The 19,622-nt window shown below is 38.9% G+C and overlaps 1 protein-coding gene across 7 annotated transcripts in view; it reads left to right on the top strand.

Annotated features, from left to right (window-relative positions):
* Nucleotides 1-11,634, top strand: part of fnbp1b (formin binding protein 1b) — a 275,894-nt gene extending 264,260 nt beyond the window's left edge. For 4 of the 7 annotated variants that reach the window (XM_078550043.1, XM_078550040.1, XM_078550042.1 and 1 more), the window contains 2 exons: nucleotides 2,155-2,294; nucleotides 3,228-3,539. In XM_078550043.1, coding sequence (XP_078406169.1) covers nucleotides 2,155-2,294; nucleotides 3,228-3,406 — 319 coding nt within the window. In that variant the 3' untranslated portion in view covers nucleotides 3,407-3,539. Of the gene's footprint in view, nucleotides 1-2,154; nucleotides 2,295-3,227; nucleotides 3,540-11,228 lie in introns of those variants that run through there. The other 3 variants (XM_078550045.1, XM_078550041.1, XM_078550044.1) reach the window with 1 other exon arrangement.
* Nucleotides 11,635-19,622: the final 7,988 nt, after the last annotated feature.

Genomic DNA, 19,622 nt, shown 5'->3' with positions numbered 1-19,622 from the left:
CTCCAAAACGATATAGATGGGTTGGTGGAGTGGGCGGTAAAGTGGCAGATGGATTTTAACAAAGAGAAGTGTGAGATCATACATGTAGGGAGGTCAAACAGTTACAGGGATTACACAATAAATGGGAATATACTAACAGGGGTAGATGAAGTGAGAGATCTTGGCGTACAAGTACACAGGTCCCTGAAAGCAGCAGTTCAAGTAGACAAGGTTGTAAAGAAGGCATATGGAATGCTCTCCTTCATTGGCAGAGATGTAGAATATAAAAGTAAGGATATAATGTTGTAATTGTATAAAACACCGGTGAGGCCGCAGCTGGAGCATTGTGTGCAGTTCTGGTCACCACATTACAGGAAGGACGTAATAGGTCTGGAGAGAGTGCAGAGGAGGTTTATAAGAATGTTGCCAGGGTTAGAAAAGTGTAGCTATGAGGAGAGATTGGATAGGTTGGGGTTATTTTCCCTGGAACAAAGAAGGCTGAGAGGTGACTTGATTGAGGTGTACAAAATTATGAGGGGAATAGATAGTGGACAGGATAAAATTGATTCCCTTGATGGAGAATTCTAGAACCAGGGGACATAGATTCAAAATAAGTGGCAGAAGGTGTAGGGGGAACATGAGGAAGAACTTTTTTATCCAGAGGGTAGTGGGTGTCTAGAATTTGCTGCCTAAGTTGGTGGTAGAGGCAGAAACTCTAAACTCTTTTAAAAATCACCTGGATCTGCACCTAAGTGCTGTAAGCTGCAGGGCTATGGGCGGGTGCAGGAAGGTGGGATTAGACAGGGCACCTGGGTGTCCTTGGGTGGCATGGACAAGATGGGCCTAATGACCTCCTTCTGTGCTGTAACTTTTCTATGGTTCGTAAGGAGAACTTGGCCAGGTTGACTGGGCTGGGTGTCGTTTCCAGTGCCTAGGGCAATGCCAGGTGGTCCATCCTGTTTCGTTCCTTTTAAACTTCATAGTGGTTTGATATGACTGAGTGGCTTGCTAGGCCATGTCAGAGACCATTTTAAGAAACAACCACATTGCTGTAAAATTAATTATTTTACTCTGGATTTCTCCTTGTCCATAGTTGAACTAAATCTTATACCATGATCACTGTCCACTAAATGTTCCCCTACTGCCACTTGATTCACTTAAACCATCTCATTCTCTAGAGCCAGATCCAGCAAAGTCTCATTCCATGGAAGCATACTGATCCAGAAAATTCTCCTGAACACACTCCAGAAACTCTTCCTCCTCTCTGCCTATTACTATCCTAGTCTGTATTAGGATTATTAAAGTCCCTATAATAGCTACTCTATAGTTTTCGCACCTCTCTATAATTTCCTTGCAAATTTGTTCCTCTATCTTCCCCACTAGTTGGTAGCCTATAGAATACGTCTGGTAATGGTGCCTCATTTTTTCTCCAGCCTTACTGATTTTTCACTGTCCATTTTGGAGTCAGGACCCAAATTGGAAAAAAAATTGGCTCCAAGTGAAAGTCAGTTCCAAATGTTCTTTTTTACCATCTGCCGATTAAATGTCACAGAATGAATGATTGGTGTGATTATTTCATAGACACAACCAGACCAAGTTTTGATGCTTTCTCAAGTGCCAAAAAAGGTATCAGTACTGCACGATACAGTTTCTTGTCTCTAACAGTAGAAACCCAGACATGCCCAGGTTGGATAATTTGTGCATTCCACTCTAAAGATTAATAATATACGTATTGTTTCAAACTACCAACCTATGAAAAAGTGAAGGCTACATTATAATGTTATTCTTCAGGCTAGCTCAAATTTTCATGGCTCCAGTATTCTTAATGCATAATTGCAGCAGTCGGGCACCAGTTGCAGCACAGATGACAAGTGTAGAAGGTTGCGAGGTTCCCCTTGGCATGTTGTACTGCACTGGATTACTTGCTGTAATTTTTCTTAAATAAAATTATTCACTGTTACGTGGAGTAAGTATTTCATTTGTTCGTTAATTGTTGTGCTACAGAAAAATATTTATGGTCATGTTGGGATGAATCAAAATGGTGTTTTGTGACATTGCACTGCTTTACTGCACCATCTCTATTTAGCCTTATGCAACAGTTGCCTGTGCATCTGCTTCTGTGTATTTTGGGTAATAGTATTCTATAGTTACTGTGTGTATTTGTTTCTTGAGCAGTCCTGATGGTAGTTACACCGAAGAACAGAACCAAGACCCTCAGTTAAAAGTCGCAGCACAGAGTGAATTTGATGATGAGTTTGATGACGAAGAAACACTGACAGCAATTGGCACATGCAAAGCCATGTATCCTTTTGAAGGTATATATATATATTACATACATACTGCGGAGAAAACTATTGCTCAGAAACCTCTTGGAATTTTAAAAATCTTCGAGATCCAACAGAATGTGCTTTAGAGTGCTAGATTTTCTTCTGCAATTTTCCCACACAGTAAATTCACTGACCTTCCAACGCACTTGTTGAGGTTAGGGCCAAAATGGAGATGAAGCACTGCCCCAAAAGTAGAATGAATCAAATAATTCACTCCCTTCTATCTCCCACTGGGTCATTGCCTTGTAGCTGAACTCTGAGAGATGGTTTTCTTTTAGCGAGGTGTGGTGAGAAACTGAGCAATAATCTGGAGAAAGGGAGAGGTGAGCATCAGAATTTGAGTTGTGCTTTATGGAGATGGAGAGGGAAAACAGATGGCTCCAGTATGATTGTTTACTTATGATATTTGGCAGCAAAGGCAGAAGGGATGAAAAAGCATAGCAGTTTTCCATTGAGCAAAAGGGTCCAGGTTTACTTAAACAACCTTGGTTTTGTAGGATGGTCACTGAGCAGAGGGCAAATCATCAGAAGAGTTAACCAGAAAACAGTTTGCATGCTAACAAATAGTCACAGAACAATATTGTAGTTGGGCAAAGCTGAGATTTCTACAGCCTCAACCAAGAAATGGTGCATATTATGGAGGAATCCAGTCTATGCCTTTCCAAGTCTCCTATTTTAATTGAAACATTTCAGAGGTCACTAAGATTAAAAAATAGCAACAGTGCATAAGCCTCCCAAATAAAGAAAATCAACTAATCTACAAGTTGTCCAGAAAACTGCCTTCCTGTCCCAAATTATAGATTGAGAGGTACATAGCTTATAAAAGGATGAAATAAAGCAGAAAGGAGTTTTTGCCTAAAGCTGCCTGTATTTGTCATCTGATTCGATTTTACCTGATATTTACAACTTGTTTCATTTCAGGTCAAAATGAAGGAACAATAGCAATGGTGGAAGGAGAAACACTGAGTGTGATAGAGGAAGATAAAGGAGATGGTTGGACAAGAGTCCGACGGAATGAGGATGAAGAAGGATACGTTCCAACATCCTACGTGGAAGTATATTTGGACAGAAATACCAAAGGTGCAATGACTTACATCTAGTTTTAAGAAAACTCTAGGTGAAAGTTTTGTCCAACAGGGCCATGTGCTGTGTTACACACAGATACTAGGATGCTACTAAGTGCAATACACAGTGTGGTCATGTGACTGCATTACTGTGCACTATATGAACAAGCATTTTGACTTCTTGTGGAGCAGAGAGGGGGAACGTGAGCATTAATTGTTGTCTGCTCAGTGAGATTGCATTTTGGCACACAATGATATCAATGCCAATATTTGAGTTAGGTTTCACAAAAAAAGTCTAACTTCCATTGTCCATGACCACACACACAAACACCCTTCTTTGAGTTTGAAAATTAAAATCACATCATGATACAGCTGCAAATTTAAATATAACACTGAAAGCAATTAAGTTCATTATTATGTTCTAATTTGTATGCATATTTTACTCTATTATTAAATGGGTGTTCAATTTTATTTATTAAAACTAAATTTTAATTGTTTACTCACCAACAGAATCCTCTACTTACTCCCAAGCTGGATACAGCTGCACTGCAGTGAGACCCCATTTGTAGTATAGATAGTCTTCAATGGAGGTATCATTGCCTTCTTTCTGTTTCCTTGCCGACATTGTCCTATATTACAACAGTAACTACACTTTAAAGTACTTTGGGGCATCCAGGGATAATGATAAGTACGATGTAAATGCAAATTCATTCTCTCTCACTTTTTCTCTATCTTTTTCCCTAATGGAATGGCTCGGTGGGGCCATTTTAATTGGCAAACTGGTCATTGATTACATTAGACAAATGTCATTTTAAAAACGATGCCAGTGCTACAAATTGGGTTTTTCCACAATGAAGCTGCATCCAGCATAAAACTCTAGATCAAAGGTTTTGTCGGTAAGTAACCCAATGAATTGCATATCTTTGTTTAATAATAATAGTGTTCCTCTTTAAAACATGGCACTCATTACATAACTTGCATTTCAGTTGGGTGCACTGTATTACGATATTGGTATCCTTTTTACTTGACCATATTTTTTAAAGCTGTTAGGTTATATTTTTAAATTTGATTCCTTTCATGGTTGCCAAGGGTAGCAACAATTTTGTTCATTTGGCACACCAGGTACATGTCAGTCAGCAGCTTTGTTTGCACCAGTTTTAAAATATGTTTTTAATTGATATTGCTGTTTCAGTTGTTAATCCACTTGCTCTATGTTTAAGAAAACCTGAGCAGAGTGGTTGACAGATATGAGTCAAGAGTACTGAATGCAATTACTTAGCACACCAAGTCTATACATGTTGAAGCTGGCATTCTTCTGAGCTGGAGTACCATACTGGCAGAGATTGCATGAAGACTTTTCTGTAGCATGGAGCCATATATCATATCTACAAGCTTGATAGTCCTTTTCACTGCCCAGCAATTTACCAGTGTTAGAGTTTGTGAAGCATAAGCTATGTTTCATGCAATAAAAACAGAATGCTGGAAAATCTCAGCAGGCCTGGCAGCATCTGTGGAGAGAAACAGCGTCAACGTTTCAAGTCCATATGATTCTTCTTCAGAGCTTTGTTTTTCTCTCTACACATACTGCCAGACCTGCTGAGCATTTCTAGCATTTTCTGTTTTTATTTCAGATTTTCAACATCCGCATTATTTTGCTATTGTTTAATGCAATGCTTTGCTTTGTTGCATTAGCTTTAGAATTGTGTTTGAAGAAAATCACTCTAAAAGCAATACTTTTTTGGTATAAATTTAATGCTAATCAGTTCTCAGTACAATGAAGAACTTTACATGCTCAAAATCTTAACTCTTTACTGTATAGTAATGGAAAACTGATCTGCAGCTAAGCCAACAAAATGCAAATATTTCTCAATGTAATTATTGTTACCCGAGCACATAGCTCCACAGCAATTGCATTGTGTTGGACTTCTCCACAACAGAACAACATGTACACTAAAGAAACAATTTGCGCTTGGTGCCTGAACAAGAAATACAATTCAAAAAAGTGTCAGTAAATGCCCTTTGATATCTTTAAAATTATTACATATTTTATTCCTATTTTCAGACCAGAATCATTGTATAAGCAGAATAAAGCACTCAATTTGACCCAACAAGTAGAATAGCCCTGAGTAATAGTCTAGGGGTTTGCCCCTTATGTGTTACACAGTCTGTTGTTCAAGACAGCAACTCACCACCACCTTCTCAAGGGCAATTAAGGATAGAATGTAAATGCTTGCCTAGTCAAAGCCCACATCCCGTGAACGAATAAATAAATCAAAAATGCCAGTAATTTGAATAGAAAAGACTAGAAATTTTAGCAGCCTGGCAACATCTATGGAGAGAGAGAAGCAGAAACCAGACTTTTTGATAAGATAAGTAGCCCCACCTTGGGACCGAAAGTGGGACCTGACCCTGCACAGATGGGTAGGTCCCTGGGCGACATGTTACTGGTAGCTGCCAGAACCGCTGTCCAGTGGGGGACAGTGGCCCGCTTCGAGAGCTGCTACAGCAGCGCCACTGGTAGAGGAGACCGCTACTGAGGCTGCATGAAGAAGGAAAGGATGCCTCCATGCTAAACTACCCATGAAGGCAAGGTTTTTTTTTTCTCTTACTGTGCTGGGACTAGGCTTCAATGATGGGTTGTGGGGTGCACACTCCAGTGGGGCACTGTAGCAGCTGGGGAAGACAGAACTGTCAGGAGGGACACTCCATGGACCATAGAGGTAACCTATGGAGTCAGGAAGTGACTGATTATTAGCCAATTAATTGGCCGCCCACCTCCAGTCAGCAGACAGCTGTGTTGTTGGGGTTCCTGCCTCTTGTAATATTCCGTGGCGGCCTCCCGATGCCTTCTGCCACCTTTTTATCAGGCCTCTTGTTTCCAAGCCCATCTCCAGAGGGCTGGTAAAACCCAGCCCAGAGTTAATGTTTCAGATCTGTGACCTTTCAAGAGAACTTTGTGGTTGTTGTTTATTTCTCTCAGGTGCTGCCAGACCTACTGAGTATTGCTGTCATTTTCATTTTATTGCAGATTTCCAGCATCCACAGTGTTTTGCTTTCATGTCTCTAATTTGAAATTATTCCATCACACCAAACCCACTGTATGAATGCTGACCTTCAGCTGGAAGTTCAGAGTTGACTATTTTGAGCAGATAATGTTTGGCTTTATTTGTGTACAAGTTTACCTAACCTAGATATCTAGCCTAACTGATACCAGTCACTGATTTGATTCTGGGGACGTCAGAAAATCAGTATAGTACATTTTTGTTATTAATGTATATGTTTGTATATCTTCATGTGCAAGTTGTCTGCTCCCTACGTTACCCTTTTAGCACATGCTGTGTAGTAGACAACAATCCCAGGCAAAGATTGATCAGTTTTTCAGTGCAGAGCAAGCTTAACATTGCTTAATAGCAAAAATGCTTTGTGTTAGGTACTTAAAGATTACCATTTATATCCGAAAACTGGAACCTTTTAAATATACAGAAATTGTGCGCACCATAGAGCCAAATTTTTTTTTTGAGGTCTTCTGGCCTCCGGATAGTCTGAGATGGGACATACTCCCCAAGATGAGCTATGGGACCCCTCGGAAGTCCTAATGCAGTGACTCCGTGGGAATTGCCCAGGAAGACTGAACTTCAGATGGGCTTTTCCCCTGCCCCTCAGGACCCTCTCCTGGTAGATACTCAAGAGTTTAACTCTTGAGTTAAAGTCAGAGACTATGGACAGTTCCCACTTACTTACCTGGATAGTTACTCAGGAAACATTAGACAGACTAAAACCCAGTCTAACACCTGGGTAGCTGTACTGACCCCAAATCACTCTCACTGACTCCCCTCCCAACTTAATCTGACTTGCCCCACCACCCAACGAACCTTCAGCCCACTGTTTCTCTGCTACCACCTGACCTGACTCTTCCTCTCCCCTTTACCCCCACCCCACCAAACTAACCACCACCACCAAACTATTCCCTCTCCTCACTGCCTAACCTGCCCTGACCTTACCACCCTACCCCTTACCTTACCCATCCAACCCCCTTACCTACTTGCCTTACCCACCCTACCCCATTATGTACCCGATCCCGTTACCCACATACCATACCCATCCCTACCCTCTTACACATTTGCCTTCTCTCCGTAGCTTTTCAAAGAAGCTTTGGGGCATTTAAATTCTACTTAAACACAATACAGTAGCTAGTGCCCTAAAAAGGGAGTGTGGCTTCTGTACAGATTCTCTCCGATGTTCCCTCCAAGGTTTCCTGCTCCGAGTCAGTTTGGAAGGATCCTCCATCTGAAAGCTGCCCTGAAAAATTGGAGGAAGTTAAGTGTACTTTTGTCTGTTCAGGGTCAGAAATGGGGGTTCCGACCCTGAAAGGAAGGGTCAGGTCTACATCCTCTAGTTTAGGAGGATGAGAGGTGATCTCATTGGAACATATTAAGTTCTTAGAGGACTTGAAAGGATAGATGCTGAGGCGGTTGTTTGTCCTGGTTGGAGAGTCTAGAACTAGGAGCCATAGACTCAAGTTTAGGCCTCAACCATTTAAAACTGAAATGAGAGATTTCTTCACTCAGAGGGTTGCGAGTCTTTGGACTTCTGTACCTCAGAGGCTGCTAATGCTTCGTAATTGCGTATACCTGAGATGGTGATTGACAGATTATTGGACACAAAAGGAATCAAGGGGTACGGGGGTAGGAGGGAAAGTGGAGCTGAGGTAGAAGATCAGCTATGATCTTATTGAATGTGGAGTAGGTTCAGTAGGCTGTATGGCCTACCTCTGCTCCTATTTCTTATCTAACGTTTTGTGGGAAAAATTTCTAGTTTACCCAACTTGAATCTTCTAGTTTTCATTCCACAAATGAGTAGTTATTTGAGTAAATAGCTGCATTCTTTGTTTGAAATAACAAGTAATGGAAAGGTCAGTTAGTACAGGTTTTTTTACTGAAGTATGATTGGTTAAAGTGTATATTGGAGAAATGTGTACAAACAGCAAAAGATTAATCATTTGCTTCGTTGCTTGGAATGGCATTTATTTTCAAAGTTTCAAGTTCATAAAGTTTCTGATTGAAAGACTATGCCTCAAGCCTTTGAAGGAATGGTCCCACAAAACCTCTGCACTTACCATGTTGTAGCACAAATTAAGAATTATGTTTTAGTGAAAGTGAGCAAAAGGTTCTCTTTCAGGAAAGTATGGATGTGTTGGGATTTCATGTACTTAAGAGAAATGCTTCACTCCACCCGCATTTATTTTATTCCCAGACCATGCATCTCCTGCAACCAAGAGGACATGCAGGAAACTTGCTTTCAAGCCTCCACCAGTGCTGCTTATAAGGTGTATTATAGCAACATATTAATGCCCTCCTCTTGCCTACTGAGACGCTCAGGGGCCCCTGTTGGATATCTCCCCACAGCAGCATAAGTGAGATGTAGCTCAGCAGAGTAGAGGATTGAACTTGCATCTCATCTCTCATTGCTACCATAACTGTAGTTGAATTACATTATGTTATTAACATAGCTTGCTTATTTGAGGTGAGAACTGATCTACATTTGTGCCTTTATGGAAGATACTTGAGAAAATAAAAGTTCTCACCAAAATACTGTAAATTGTTCTCTTAGTAACCATGGTGATAAATTATTGTATGTACAGAATTAGTGAGAACAATTCACAAAAACTTGCCAGCATTTAATTGCCAAGAAACATTTATTCATTTTATGATTTGTTATTTTTCAATATAATGGTTATTTGATTTTCAGGAAAAAAGTAACATTTTTATGTTACTTTTAATTATCAGAAATTTTAGGAAAATTTGTGCATAGTTTATAAAACCAAGAAATTTGAAAAGAAGCATTTATTGCTGTTAATCATTTCCATCATGTATGTTTTTGTAGTTTAACTTCCAAAATTGGAAGCATCGTACTTTGAAACAGCATTCTTCTCAAGATGATAGCTCTACTTATTGTCATTTCTGATTTAAAACACATTCTAATTTCATTAAAAAGAAAATCATTTAAGCTTGTTTGTTTTTTTGGGACTGCAACTTATTTTCTGCGGCAACTGCACGGATTGTGTTTACAGCTGTGTGTTAGCAGATATATCTTTCAGACCAGTCATTTGTTGTTAAAACAAAAAGTCCAGCAAGGTGATATTGGATCTCAGAACCAACAGAACATATATAGTGGGTTATGAGGTCCATGTCCTTTTCAAGGGAGCAGAAACCAAGCTAATACTGGGGACTTCAATGCATCTATCATCTTTTTTGGACTACGAGTTTAAATATTTTTTAGTAGGGGCCCTTGATGGTATCCATTTTAAAAATCTTGACTCTGCATTTGAAATCACCATCTCCTTAATCTATCCTATCGGTTAAAGATTTGCACTGTATATTTAAGTTCAGCTCATGGATTTATAGTGAATCTGTGTCAGTCTAGTCAAATTCAGCAATATTTTTATGCACCTCGTGGATAATTTAAATTCTGGCTAGAGACCTTTGATTCTTCCATGTCGATGTAGACACATTGTCAATCCCACAAAAGTACATTAGTTTAATAACATACGGCTTGAATATTGCTGCAAAGAGAGACATATTGCCAAAGCTTTTTGTCTTGCACTCATCAGGACAAATGTAAGAATGCTAAATTCAAACAATCATAACAATTTATTTTACAGGAGAAAAGGGTGCTGATTGGTTGGCAAGTTGACTCTGATTGACCGAGGCATTGCTGTGGAGAAAGCACCAGGGAACAATAGGCTCCCCAAGCTCCTGGGTAATTAAAAAAGGCACAAGGCTTGAACATATTCCTTTTGTTTGCAGAGAACAAAACCTCACGTATGAATGCAGTTCGCTGATCAAATCAAACAGCGTGTTCCTTCAGTTGTTCATAATAGGCAGAGTACAGACCATTCTCAACCAGCCCTCACTTGCAAAACCCAAATCAAAATGTCTACTGTTAGACTTGATTCCACTATTGAGCAGCACTTGCTGAACGATCTTGAGTGTGCTAATAGCTACACTAACAACCAATTTAAAGTTGAGCTTGTAATGTGGCTCATTTTCACTTGCTAGAAGCAACATACATTCATGTACAGGGATCGGTTCTCTGCAAACAAAAGGAATATGATCAAGCCTTGCGCCTTTTTTGACATTCAGAAGGGGTGGGGGCCCAGTCGCTTGGGGTTCTCCTGGATCTGACAATCCTCACCGCCTTGTAACTACCAGAACACGGTCATCCAGAAGTGAGTTCAAATTAGTGGATGCAGCCACATTATGATATTTGAAGTCCCAACCCGCTTCCCGGGAGCAGGTTGGTTGTCCGCGCCGCCCCACCCTCAATTAAAAGCAGAAGTGCGTGTGTTGGAGTCAAGATTTGGATTTTTAACACTTCAACCTTTCACCAGGCCAAGACCTTTCTGTTTTTGGAATTAGAATTCCCCATTATATGGTCAATAGCACAAAGCATAAATACTAATTATTTTCAGGGTAGTGTACCGTGAATGTCTGCATGATATTCTTTGTTTGAATCAGAATTTCTTTCATCGGAATTGATCATACCTAAAGTGTTAACATATTTTCTCTTTCAGTTTGGCTGACCTGTTGTGTATTTCTAGGATTTTATATTGTGATTTCAGATTTCTAGCATTCACTGTTTGACCTTTTGCCTCAAATTTATTTAAGCTCTGGAGAGCCATGCAAAAAGTATCAGAGGTTTCCTACTGGACCCAGGTTCCACCATTTTTGAATCTTTAAAAAAATCTATCACAAGATCTTATTCAAAGTTGCATCGCCTATAAGATTTCTAGAATATTTTTAACTTAGTCCATCGTGTTACTAACCTGTGTCCCTTTCTACCTCTCTCTGGACTCTAGGTACCTAAGGTGGTGTGCTGGTCCATGAATCACGGGGCGAGCTGGTATGCAAGGACACATTCTTCTGCTTAACAATTTAAAAAATGGAAGATTAGCTGGATTATTGGCCTGGTTTGGTTTTTAATGATCAAAAGCAAAACAAGAAAGAGGGGAAAAATTCTATGAACAAAAGGTGCAAGTGCTTGCTATTTATTTTACGGCATGCCATCTATTGCTCTGATTAACCTGGCTACTTTTCCATGTTAAAAACAAAAGCAGTTTTCTGATGCATGCCACTGTTGAATTTGCTTCCCATTTTTAAAACATAAGAAACAAAAGAAGTTGAATTTTGAAATCCACTTACCAGAATCCACGTACTCCACGACCACAGCAGTAACTGTGCACGGTTGTGAGTAACTGTCATACCAAAAATTGAATTTAGAGCCAGGTTAAAGGTATTTCTTGGGGTGAGGGCAGGAAGAGGGGGAAATAAAAGTGAAATGACATAGGTTGATCCTTTCATATCTATTTTATTCTATTATATAACAAGTTAAGGAATCTTCTGGAGTCTCCACAGAGCATTACTGTGTTCCCAGTATCTATGTGGCCTGAATGCTGCTGTCTTCAAAGTTTTTAATTTTCTAACTCATACATGTGACTTCAGAAATCTTGAGGACATTTTCATCCATCGCCTTTTGTTACTGTGCTAATTTACATTGGAAATGGAATATGTAGTTCCTTTTCTTAGCAGATAAAATAGTTTGAAGGGTGTGGGAGCTGCTAACAATCCACTCTAGCTAACCATTAAGAGAGGTGCAGTGACTTCATCCATTCTGCTCTGCTATGCTGCGGTTTATTTTCAAATAAGTTTCATATAATTTGAATTATTTATTTTATACCTCTTCTGGATCTCCATGCATCCCCAGCCAAAAATAGCCACTTAAGGTCATATAACACCCTCAAAGTTGTGCCCAGTAATATTATTCAAATAAAATGCCAGATGGTTGGAGCCATATTTATTTACTTACAGCCACTTAACTAGGTATCAGAATATGACATCTTTGTATCTACTGCAGGTATGGTTGATTCACATTTTAGTGTGAGTTGTGTTGTTTTCAGTTGTCAAAACATGTAGAAATTGAAATTAGATCGAATTGGCCTTGCTAAGTACATTTGTGGTCATGTAGTACATACATCTGGTATGTGGTAGATTTCTCCGTTACCATCACATCATTATTATTATGTTTATAGCACTGCCCAACATCAAACTTCAGTCTACTTTTTCTGGTCTGCATGCTCGCCCTGTTGCTCTACCTGTGCCCACCTTATGAGGGTCACTGCTTGGGACTCAACAGCACATTTTTCTTTATTTTCATTTTGTTGGCTAATGTTGTAGACTTGCTGGCCATGTGACACTTCTTATTTTGTTTTCTTGCATGTTTACCTGTGTATATGTCGGAGTTTCTGCTGAACGGTAGCTGCACTCCCTAAAGCCACCACCAAGCCATTGCCTGCTAAAATATTTAATAATAGGGTTTCAGCTGTTTGTGACTACTTTCTCCACTTCAAAACATCAGGGAAAATACAAAAGCGAGAAAGCTAATAGTTTACATTCATAGTGCACATAGAACCAGTAATGAGAGACACTGGGAAACAAATGATTATAACCTAGTATGGCTTCCAGCAGCAATTTTTTTTACTTTACAATTTTGCTGTCCTATTCTAGATTATCCTTTAATGTTCTTTTCAAGGACCACAGTTTCAAGCATTGGCTTAACATTGTACCATACAGCCAAGGAACAGCAGTGAATATCAGCTCTAGCATGATCCCATAGCAAAATGAACTGATAATGGAGGCCATGGACCATGGGTAAAGGGAGGTGGGGTGAATTATGTGACCTACTATAAACCTTGTACTATTCCACATGAGGTCAGGTAAGCAACTGCTCTCAGGCCTATGCCTGTTGTATTCCGCATCCAGCCACCAAGGGCAGCACAAAATTCTCTCCCCCCACCCCAGAGATATGTTTGATCTGCATTCGGTTTCTTCCTGTACGGAATGGATGAGATTGGAAACTCGCTTTATTGGAGGAGATATCTGTGTCTATGTGAATGCATGTTCATGCACTCCCTGGCACAGTCTATTTGCAGCCCCTAGAGATTGATATTAAATTCCAAAAATCAAAAAAATCCTCAAGTTATGCGGATTATATCCTTGCATGTACCAATGACCGATGTTAAATTGACAAACACAGCACAATGCCTGGCAATGGCATTTGACCCTTCTGCCATTATCGTCATCAGAATTCGGCTGACCTGTTTGCTGCTGCAAATCACCACTATTGATGACCAATAAAACAGTAAAAAGCTACTTTTAAGGTGTCGATCTTAGCAAGCAAATTAACAGTTCTGAATTTCCTGGACAAGTAATAATTTGATCAATAGTTCTGTTATTTATTCAGTTATCAAAGCTAATTAAGCTACACAAAAAAGCTGCTCTCAATTGTAGTTCTGAATCGATTTAGTCTAAAAAATAATTAAAATTACTGAAGTATACCTTCACAGTGGAGAGTATATTTTTCAAATTCAGCTGAAACCCTGGGTTTGTATCAGTATTATATGTACAACAGTTGCAAAAAACAAATACCTCATTGATTTATTTAACAGCAAAAGTACAGCTTTGTTTTGTTTTGCACAAGCTTTTGTCTGACTCCTTCCAAATTTGTATTTTTCTAGTTAATTAGCAGCCATCAAGATTTATTGTTTTTATTCTGAAATCTGTTTTTTTTCTTTAATGGATGTGTGTTGATTGCAGTTCTTCTGTTTGATGTCATTGCTTTTTTTGGATGGATAGCTGCATTGGGCCTTGGTATCAGGGTGGAGGGCAGGAATTGGAGTCCATAGTACATCGGAGTATAAGATAGTTGAGGTTTGGTAAAGAATATTTAAATCCAGAAGGACCACAACTAAAGGTTGAAATCCCCAACTTAATGTGAAGATTATAGTTTGTGTTGCTGGTCAGTTTTTTTTAAAAATGGTAAATTGAATTTGGACCAGATTAGCACTAGATTTTCTCAGAAATCATCTCTGCAGATTAACATGCTCCATTTTGCATTTGAGTTCAGTGGTCCAGGAAGAGTAGTGGTAGTCACATCACATCAAGTTAAACCAAACTGAGGTTGAATCTCTCGTCTTTAATAATAATTTGTTTAATGGGACTTCAGCAAACATTTACTGCATCAGTGAACTCTATTAAAATATAGGGTATGTGTCTCTTTTGCTCATGTTGAGCCATGGAAGAATTTTTAAATTTTCCTATGATATAATGAAGAAAAAAGGCAAGTGTGTAAAACAACGCAATTGTTGTTTGCAGTATTACCAAACCTCTCTTTTAAATGTAATGAAGGCCACTACATGCAGCAAAGTATCACCTATTGTGAACATCATAAAACAAAGCCCCTTCCCCGCCCCACCTCGCACTTCCTATGTATCTTATGTGGGAGGGTTGAGTGAAAAAACTCTTCCTGTATTTCCCAGCTGCCACCAGTTCAAGCAACAGGCGTTACATGAGAGCATCTTGTGATTGTTTTTATTTTCTCCTATCCCACCTTTCTCTCGATTCCTATGGTAAGGATGCTTAACCTTCTCATAATGGTGTAGTAGGGATAAGGAACTCAGTGTAAAAATGATTGGAGCTTAATCTATAGTGAACTGGGTTGGGTGGAAACAGTGACTGGAGATAGTGAGAGGCTTACTATCATACACCTGCCTTGTATGAAAGTGCCTGGCATTTACCCAGGAGATGCCCCCCACCTCCACCATCTGCCTTTAATTTTTTTTTCCATGGCCTAACTTGTTGTAGCCTCTTTCCTTGGACACATTTTATTTACCAGCCTTTACAATCAAATATGTTGTATCTTGAGATTAGCTTATTAAGTGTGCATTTTGTGCTGTTTATCAAAGACACTTGAGTATTAAACTCTTAATAGCAACAATACAGGGTTTCATACTGGTACATTCAAGTAAACAAGAATGAATTATCGCTAGGTGGGCTGGGGTTAAGAATCGATGGAAAATAGGAGGTAGAAATAGTAAGCATGGTGAAGTTTAGTTGTGGGAGAATGGTGGTGATTGGTGAATAAAACTGAAGATTAGCTCCTGTAGAACTAAGTTGACTGGAAGAAAATGGCCATCAGATTTCCTCTTATCGGGATTCCTGAGATCACTTTCAATAAATTTGACTTGTTTCACTGTTTGCTAACTCTTCCTTGTCAGTGGATAATGGAAAAGGTGCTGTAGTAAACTGGTTACAAATCTACAATGGATCCATATCATTTGTGTATTAAAAGCAGTTGAATAAAATGAAAATAGATACAGGTAATAATACTAGCAAAATCTTGAGTAGTAGTTTTAAAGCACAGCCAACAAAATGAGGATTGAAACTCAAACGCAGCCTGCAATGACATCAGATAGAATAAAACACAAAGAGCAGCACTGAATCCCAATGAAAGAAATAATGCACATGAGCATCCGACGAGAAAAATGTGAGTTATAATTACCAGAATGTTTTCCTTTACGTAGAGGTCATTATTTGTAACTATTGTTTTTTTTAAAATGCTGCAATGAAATGCTGATATTTTTATCATTTCTCTGCCTCAGCCTCTGGATGAGCTCAGCACTTGCTTTTGTGGTTGCTGCGATTTGTGCCTTTCAGTTTTGGTTTTCGTCTATTCCATTCCATGTGGAAGGGTGGCTGCACGGCTTTTAACAGCCGTTTAAAAATTAATAAATTGTTCAGATTCATTTGGAAATGATACAGAAGACACTGCCAATTGCAGAGCTGAAGCTCTCCTGCTGGTGTATTGTTCCCTATGGAATTGAGAGCTCTGTACATAAGTTTCTCTGAATCACCTGAGAGCTTTATTTGAAGGTGAGTGTAGTGGAGGGAAACATTGTGTGGCAGTGGCATCATCAGTTTTACACACTCTGCCCTTGAGTGGGGTGAAACATTGGTTTTCCTCCAAACAAGCTGTGCTGCTACTTACCAAAAAACAGACTCTGAAGGCATGTGAAGCAATTCCGATTCATTATTGAAAATTAAGCTGTTGTGCACCCATGGAAATGGACCCAGCCAAATTAGCACATTACACTGTGGGATGGGAGAACCAAAATGAAAGTGGATGAAAAAATGCATTGTTTTGTTTGTATGTTTGCTGACTGTCAATATATATGGCTTTTCACTTTGCATTGTACACTTGTTTGCACATCATTCCTCCCCAGGACCTACAAATCTATACTTGCAATCTTTCCTAGAATGAGTCAAGCCCTGTGTTTTGTTCCAACAGTGAAGTTACCTCCCTGTTAGATTCACCAGTTGCATTATTTTTTTCCTCAAATCACCTTGCAGTTGAGATTTTGCCTATCAAGGTGAGTAGCTCAAGTTAGGAACTTTCCCAACTCACCAGACCATACCTCAGCGGGAGGCTGTTTTTTTTTATTCGTTCATGGAATGTGGGTATCACTGGCTAGGTCAGCATTTATTGCCCATCCCAATTGCCTTGTTCAGAGGGCATTTAAGAGTCAAGCACATTGCTGTGGCCCTGGAGTCACATGTAGGCCAGACCAGGTAAGGACAGCAGACCCCCTTCCCCATAGGATGTTAGTGAACCATGTGGGTTTTTACGACAATCGGCAATGGTTTCGTGGTCATCATCAGACTTTTAATTCCAGATTTTTTGTTGAATTCAAATTTCACCATCTGCCATGGTGGGATTCAAGCCTGGGCCCCCAAAGAATTATCCTTGGTCTTCTGGAATACTAGTCCATTGACTAATGGGGGGTGTGCGATACAGTGGAAATGAAAAAAATCAACTTTTAACAGTCTCATACAGTTCTCACTCCTACACTTGATAGTGAAAAAGCTCCCATTCATAAAATCCATTCAAAGCTTTTAAATCTCCTCAATTGGTTAATTTCTTTATAAAAACAAACAAATATCAAAGACACCTTTTCCTTTTATAGGCACTTTAAGCTGTCAATCAAACTGAACTCAGAACTCCCTGCTGAGATGATTTAAAGCTTTTGAAACTCAACCAAGCATTCATAATGACAATGATAGCCCTTGGGAAAATGCCAACAAAGAGCTCTATTGAAACTGCACAATTTTAAAGAGTGGGGCATTCAGATCATGACAGTTATATGGACCTTATCTACCCTTTTAAGAGCATTTACATCGATTCAATTCGTGAGTCCAACATTGTGGGTTAAGGCCCTTAGACCAGACAAAATGGGGTCTGTTTGATCTCAGCTCTGAGCTCAAATGGCCCTGCTGAGTTCGGGTTTCCATCCTGTGTGAATCATGACCTTCCCCCTTTTCCCTACTGGCAAAAATTGGATCTGTTGGAAATGGGGGTGGGATTTCCACATCAGGGTCTCACCCGCCATTTTAAAGGATCCACGGAGTCTTTCTGACTCTGTGAAAATCAGGCCTCTAGTGTGCAGGTACTCGTGCATTGGATTTTGTTTAAAAATGCATGCCACTTTGTCCCTGTAACCAATTTCCACTCATAAGAGATAGATACAAGTTTAATTGTCAAAGATAATTTTGTGAAGGAGGCAGTCCTTGTTTTGCCTTATGAGAGTGACAGGATATTTAAAATGTCAATTAGCCAGTAGATGATTGGTGTTTAGGATGTCTGCAGCCATTCAAGCTGTTACAGACTATATTTTGGACAGTTATTTACATTTCTTAAGTTACTGTATAGCCGTATTAGAAATGCTACTGCTCTTCCCACCAGCTCTCACGCAATGTCAAGGACTGTTTCCAAGATTTTTTTTTAAATGACTGAGGCAACTTTGGATTTTCTTTCCAGTGATATTCCCAACAGAGCAAAGCTACTTACTGCTAAATTTGTTTGGTCTCCCAGCTTTCTTTTCCTACAAATGAATCATGTGTTTTCATTTTGCTTGTATTTTTTTTTACCTCTGCCAACTATAGCAGTTTATTGAAGTACTCTTTCTTGCACTGCTTCTATAATACTTCCCATAAATGAACTTTATCATTTTTAATCTAGAAACTTTTTTTTCTGTAATTTGCCTTTACAGAGATGGGTGATCCAAGAATTAAAATTAAGTCAAACTGAGTTAATATTCTTACTGGATTTAACTACACTGCACTCACTTTGGTTTCCATTAATTAAACATATACTGGAATGTTTTTATTTTATAGATTATAGTCACTAATGCCTTTGTTTACAATTAATGCACAAATATGTGGCAATAATTAATATAACACAATGTGTAACCAATTGAAAAATGTCTATGATGAGTTGCCTATTTTAAGAACAAATTTGTATATACAAAGAAACTTTCTCTAAAGGTCTGTCTTTGAATGGCAAATCCACTTGTTTATATCTTGTTTCACATTGGTACTGAAAGTGGCCTAACATGTCAAAATCATTTCGCCCCAAGAATCGAGTTAAAAGTGAGCCTTCTGTTTGATTTCTCATCTGAAGTCACAAGGATTCCAATGCTAGGTAGTCCTGAGTCCTGTTTGTCACTACTCAATTAATTTAAGGTCAGATTTCCAAAGGAATTTAAGAATACATTCAGAAACAAAAATGCCACTAACAATAATATGAACACATAAGCAGGGAGACACAAGTTACCCAGTTCAAAATATTTTACAAATTCAACTGCATAGCCAATTCCAGTTACCGGGTTTAATCAAATGGTTCATTTAACAAGAAAAAGCATTTTGCGATAGGAAGTGACATCCTTTTGATCTAGGATAGGATGGCCCCTTCAATCTTTCGTCCAGAATCAACCGTCTTAACATGAAACATTATGGGTGTGGGTGGTCATTACGGACTACATGTTTTAAAATGATTGATAGATCATCAGACCTTTAACAATGTCCAACTGGAACAGGGATTTTAATGTTTTCAAAAACCTAGGAAAGATGGCAAGTATTGAAGATTGAGTCCATTAGCTAGCAGCTCAAGTTTACAGAAAACTGCTCTTCACAAACTGCTACAATATTAACTATTTTCAGAATGCACTATAAAACTATCAGTCATCAAGTGCTATCCTTTTTTTTGGGAAAAATGAAATTCTAGTTTCACATTTAAGAAGGCTAAATTAGTTGTTAATTGTTTAAAAAATTAATTGGATTCCACAGTGTAATTCCTGATGGAGAGTATATTATTATCAGACAAAAGTTTGTGAATATTTATAATGTTCATGATAGACTGTGGTATTTGAGGAGCAGTAGCAATTAGAATGTTTCAGAAATGATTGCTGTTATTTTACTAATGAATTTAAGGATCCTATTTGAGCATGTGCATTAGCTGGCATCAGAAGTCCATTCATTGTGTGCTTCCTTACAGCAATGTCGTGGTAACTTGAGGAATCCAT

This window comes from Cetorhinus maximus, chromosome 10, assembly GCF_964194155.1.
Source record: "Cetorhinus maximus chromosome 10, sCetMax3.hap1.1, whole genome shotgun sequence".
Taxonomy (NCBI): Eukaryota; Metazoa; Chordata; class Chondrichthyes; order Lamniformes; family Cetorhinidae; genus Cetorhinus; species Cetorhinus maximus.
The sequence above is the reverse complement of the archived record's forward strand: the minus strand, read 5'-3'. Positions and strand labels throughout refer to the sequence as shown.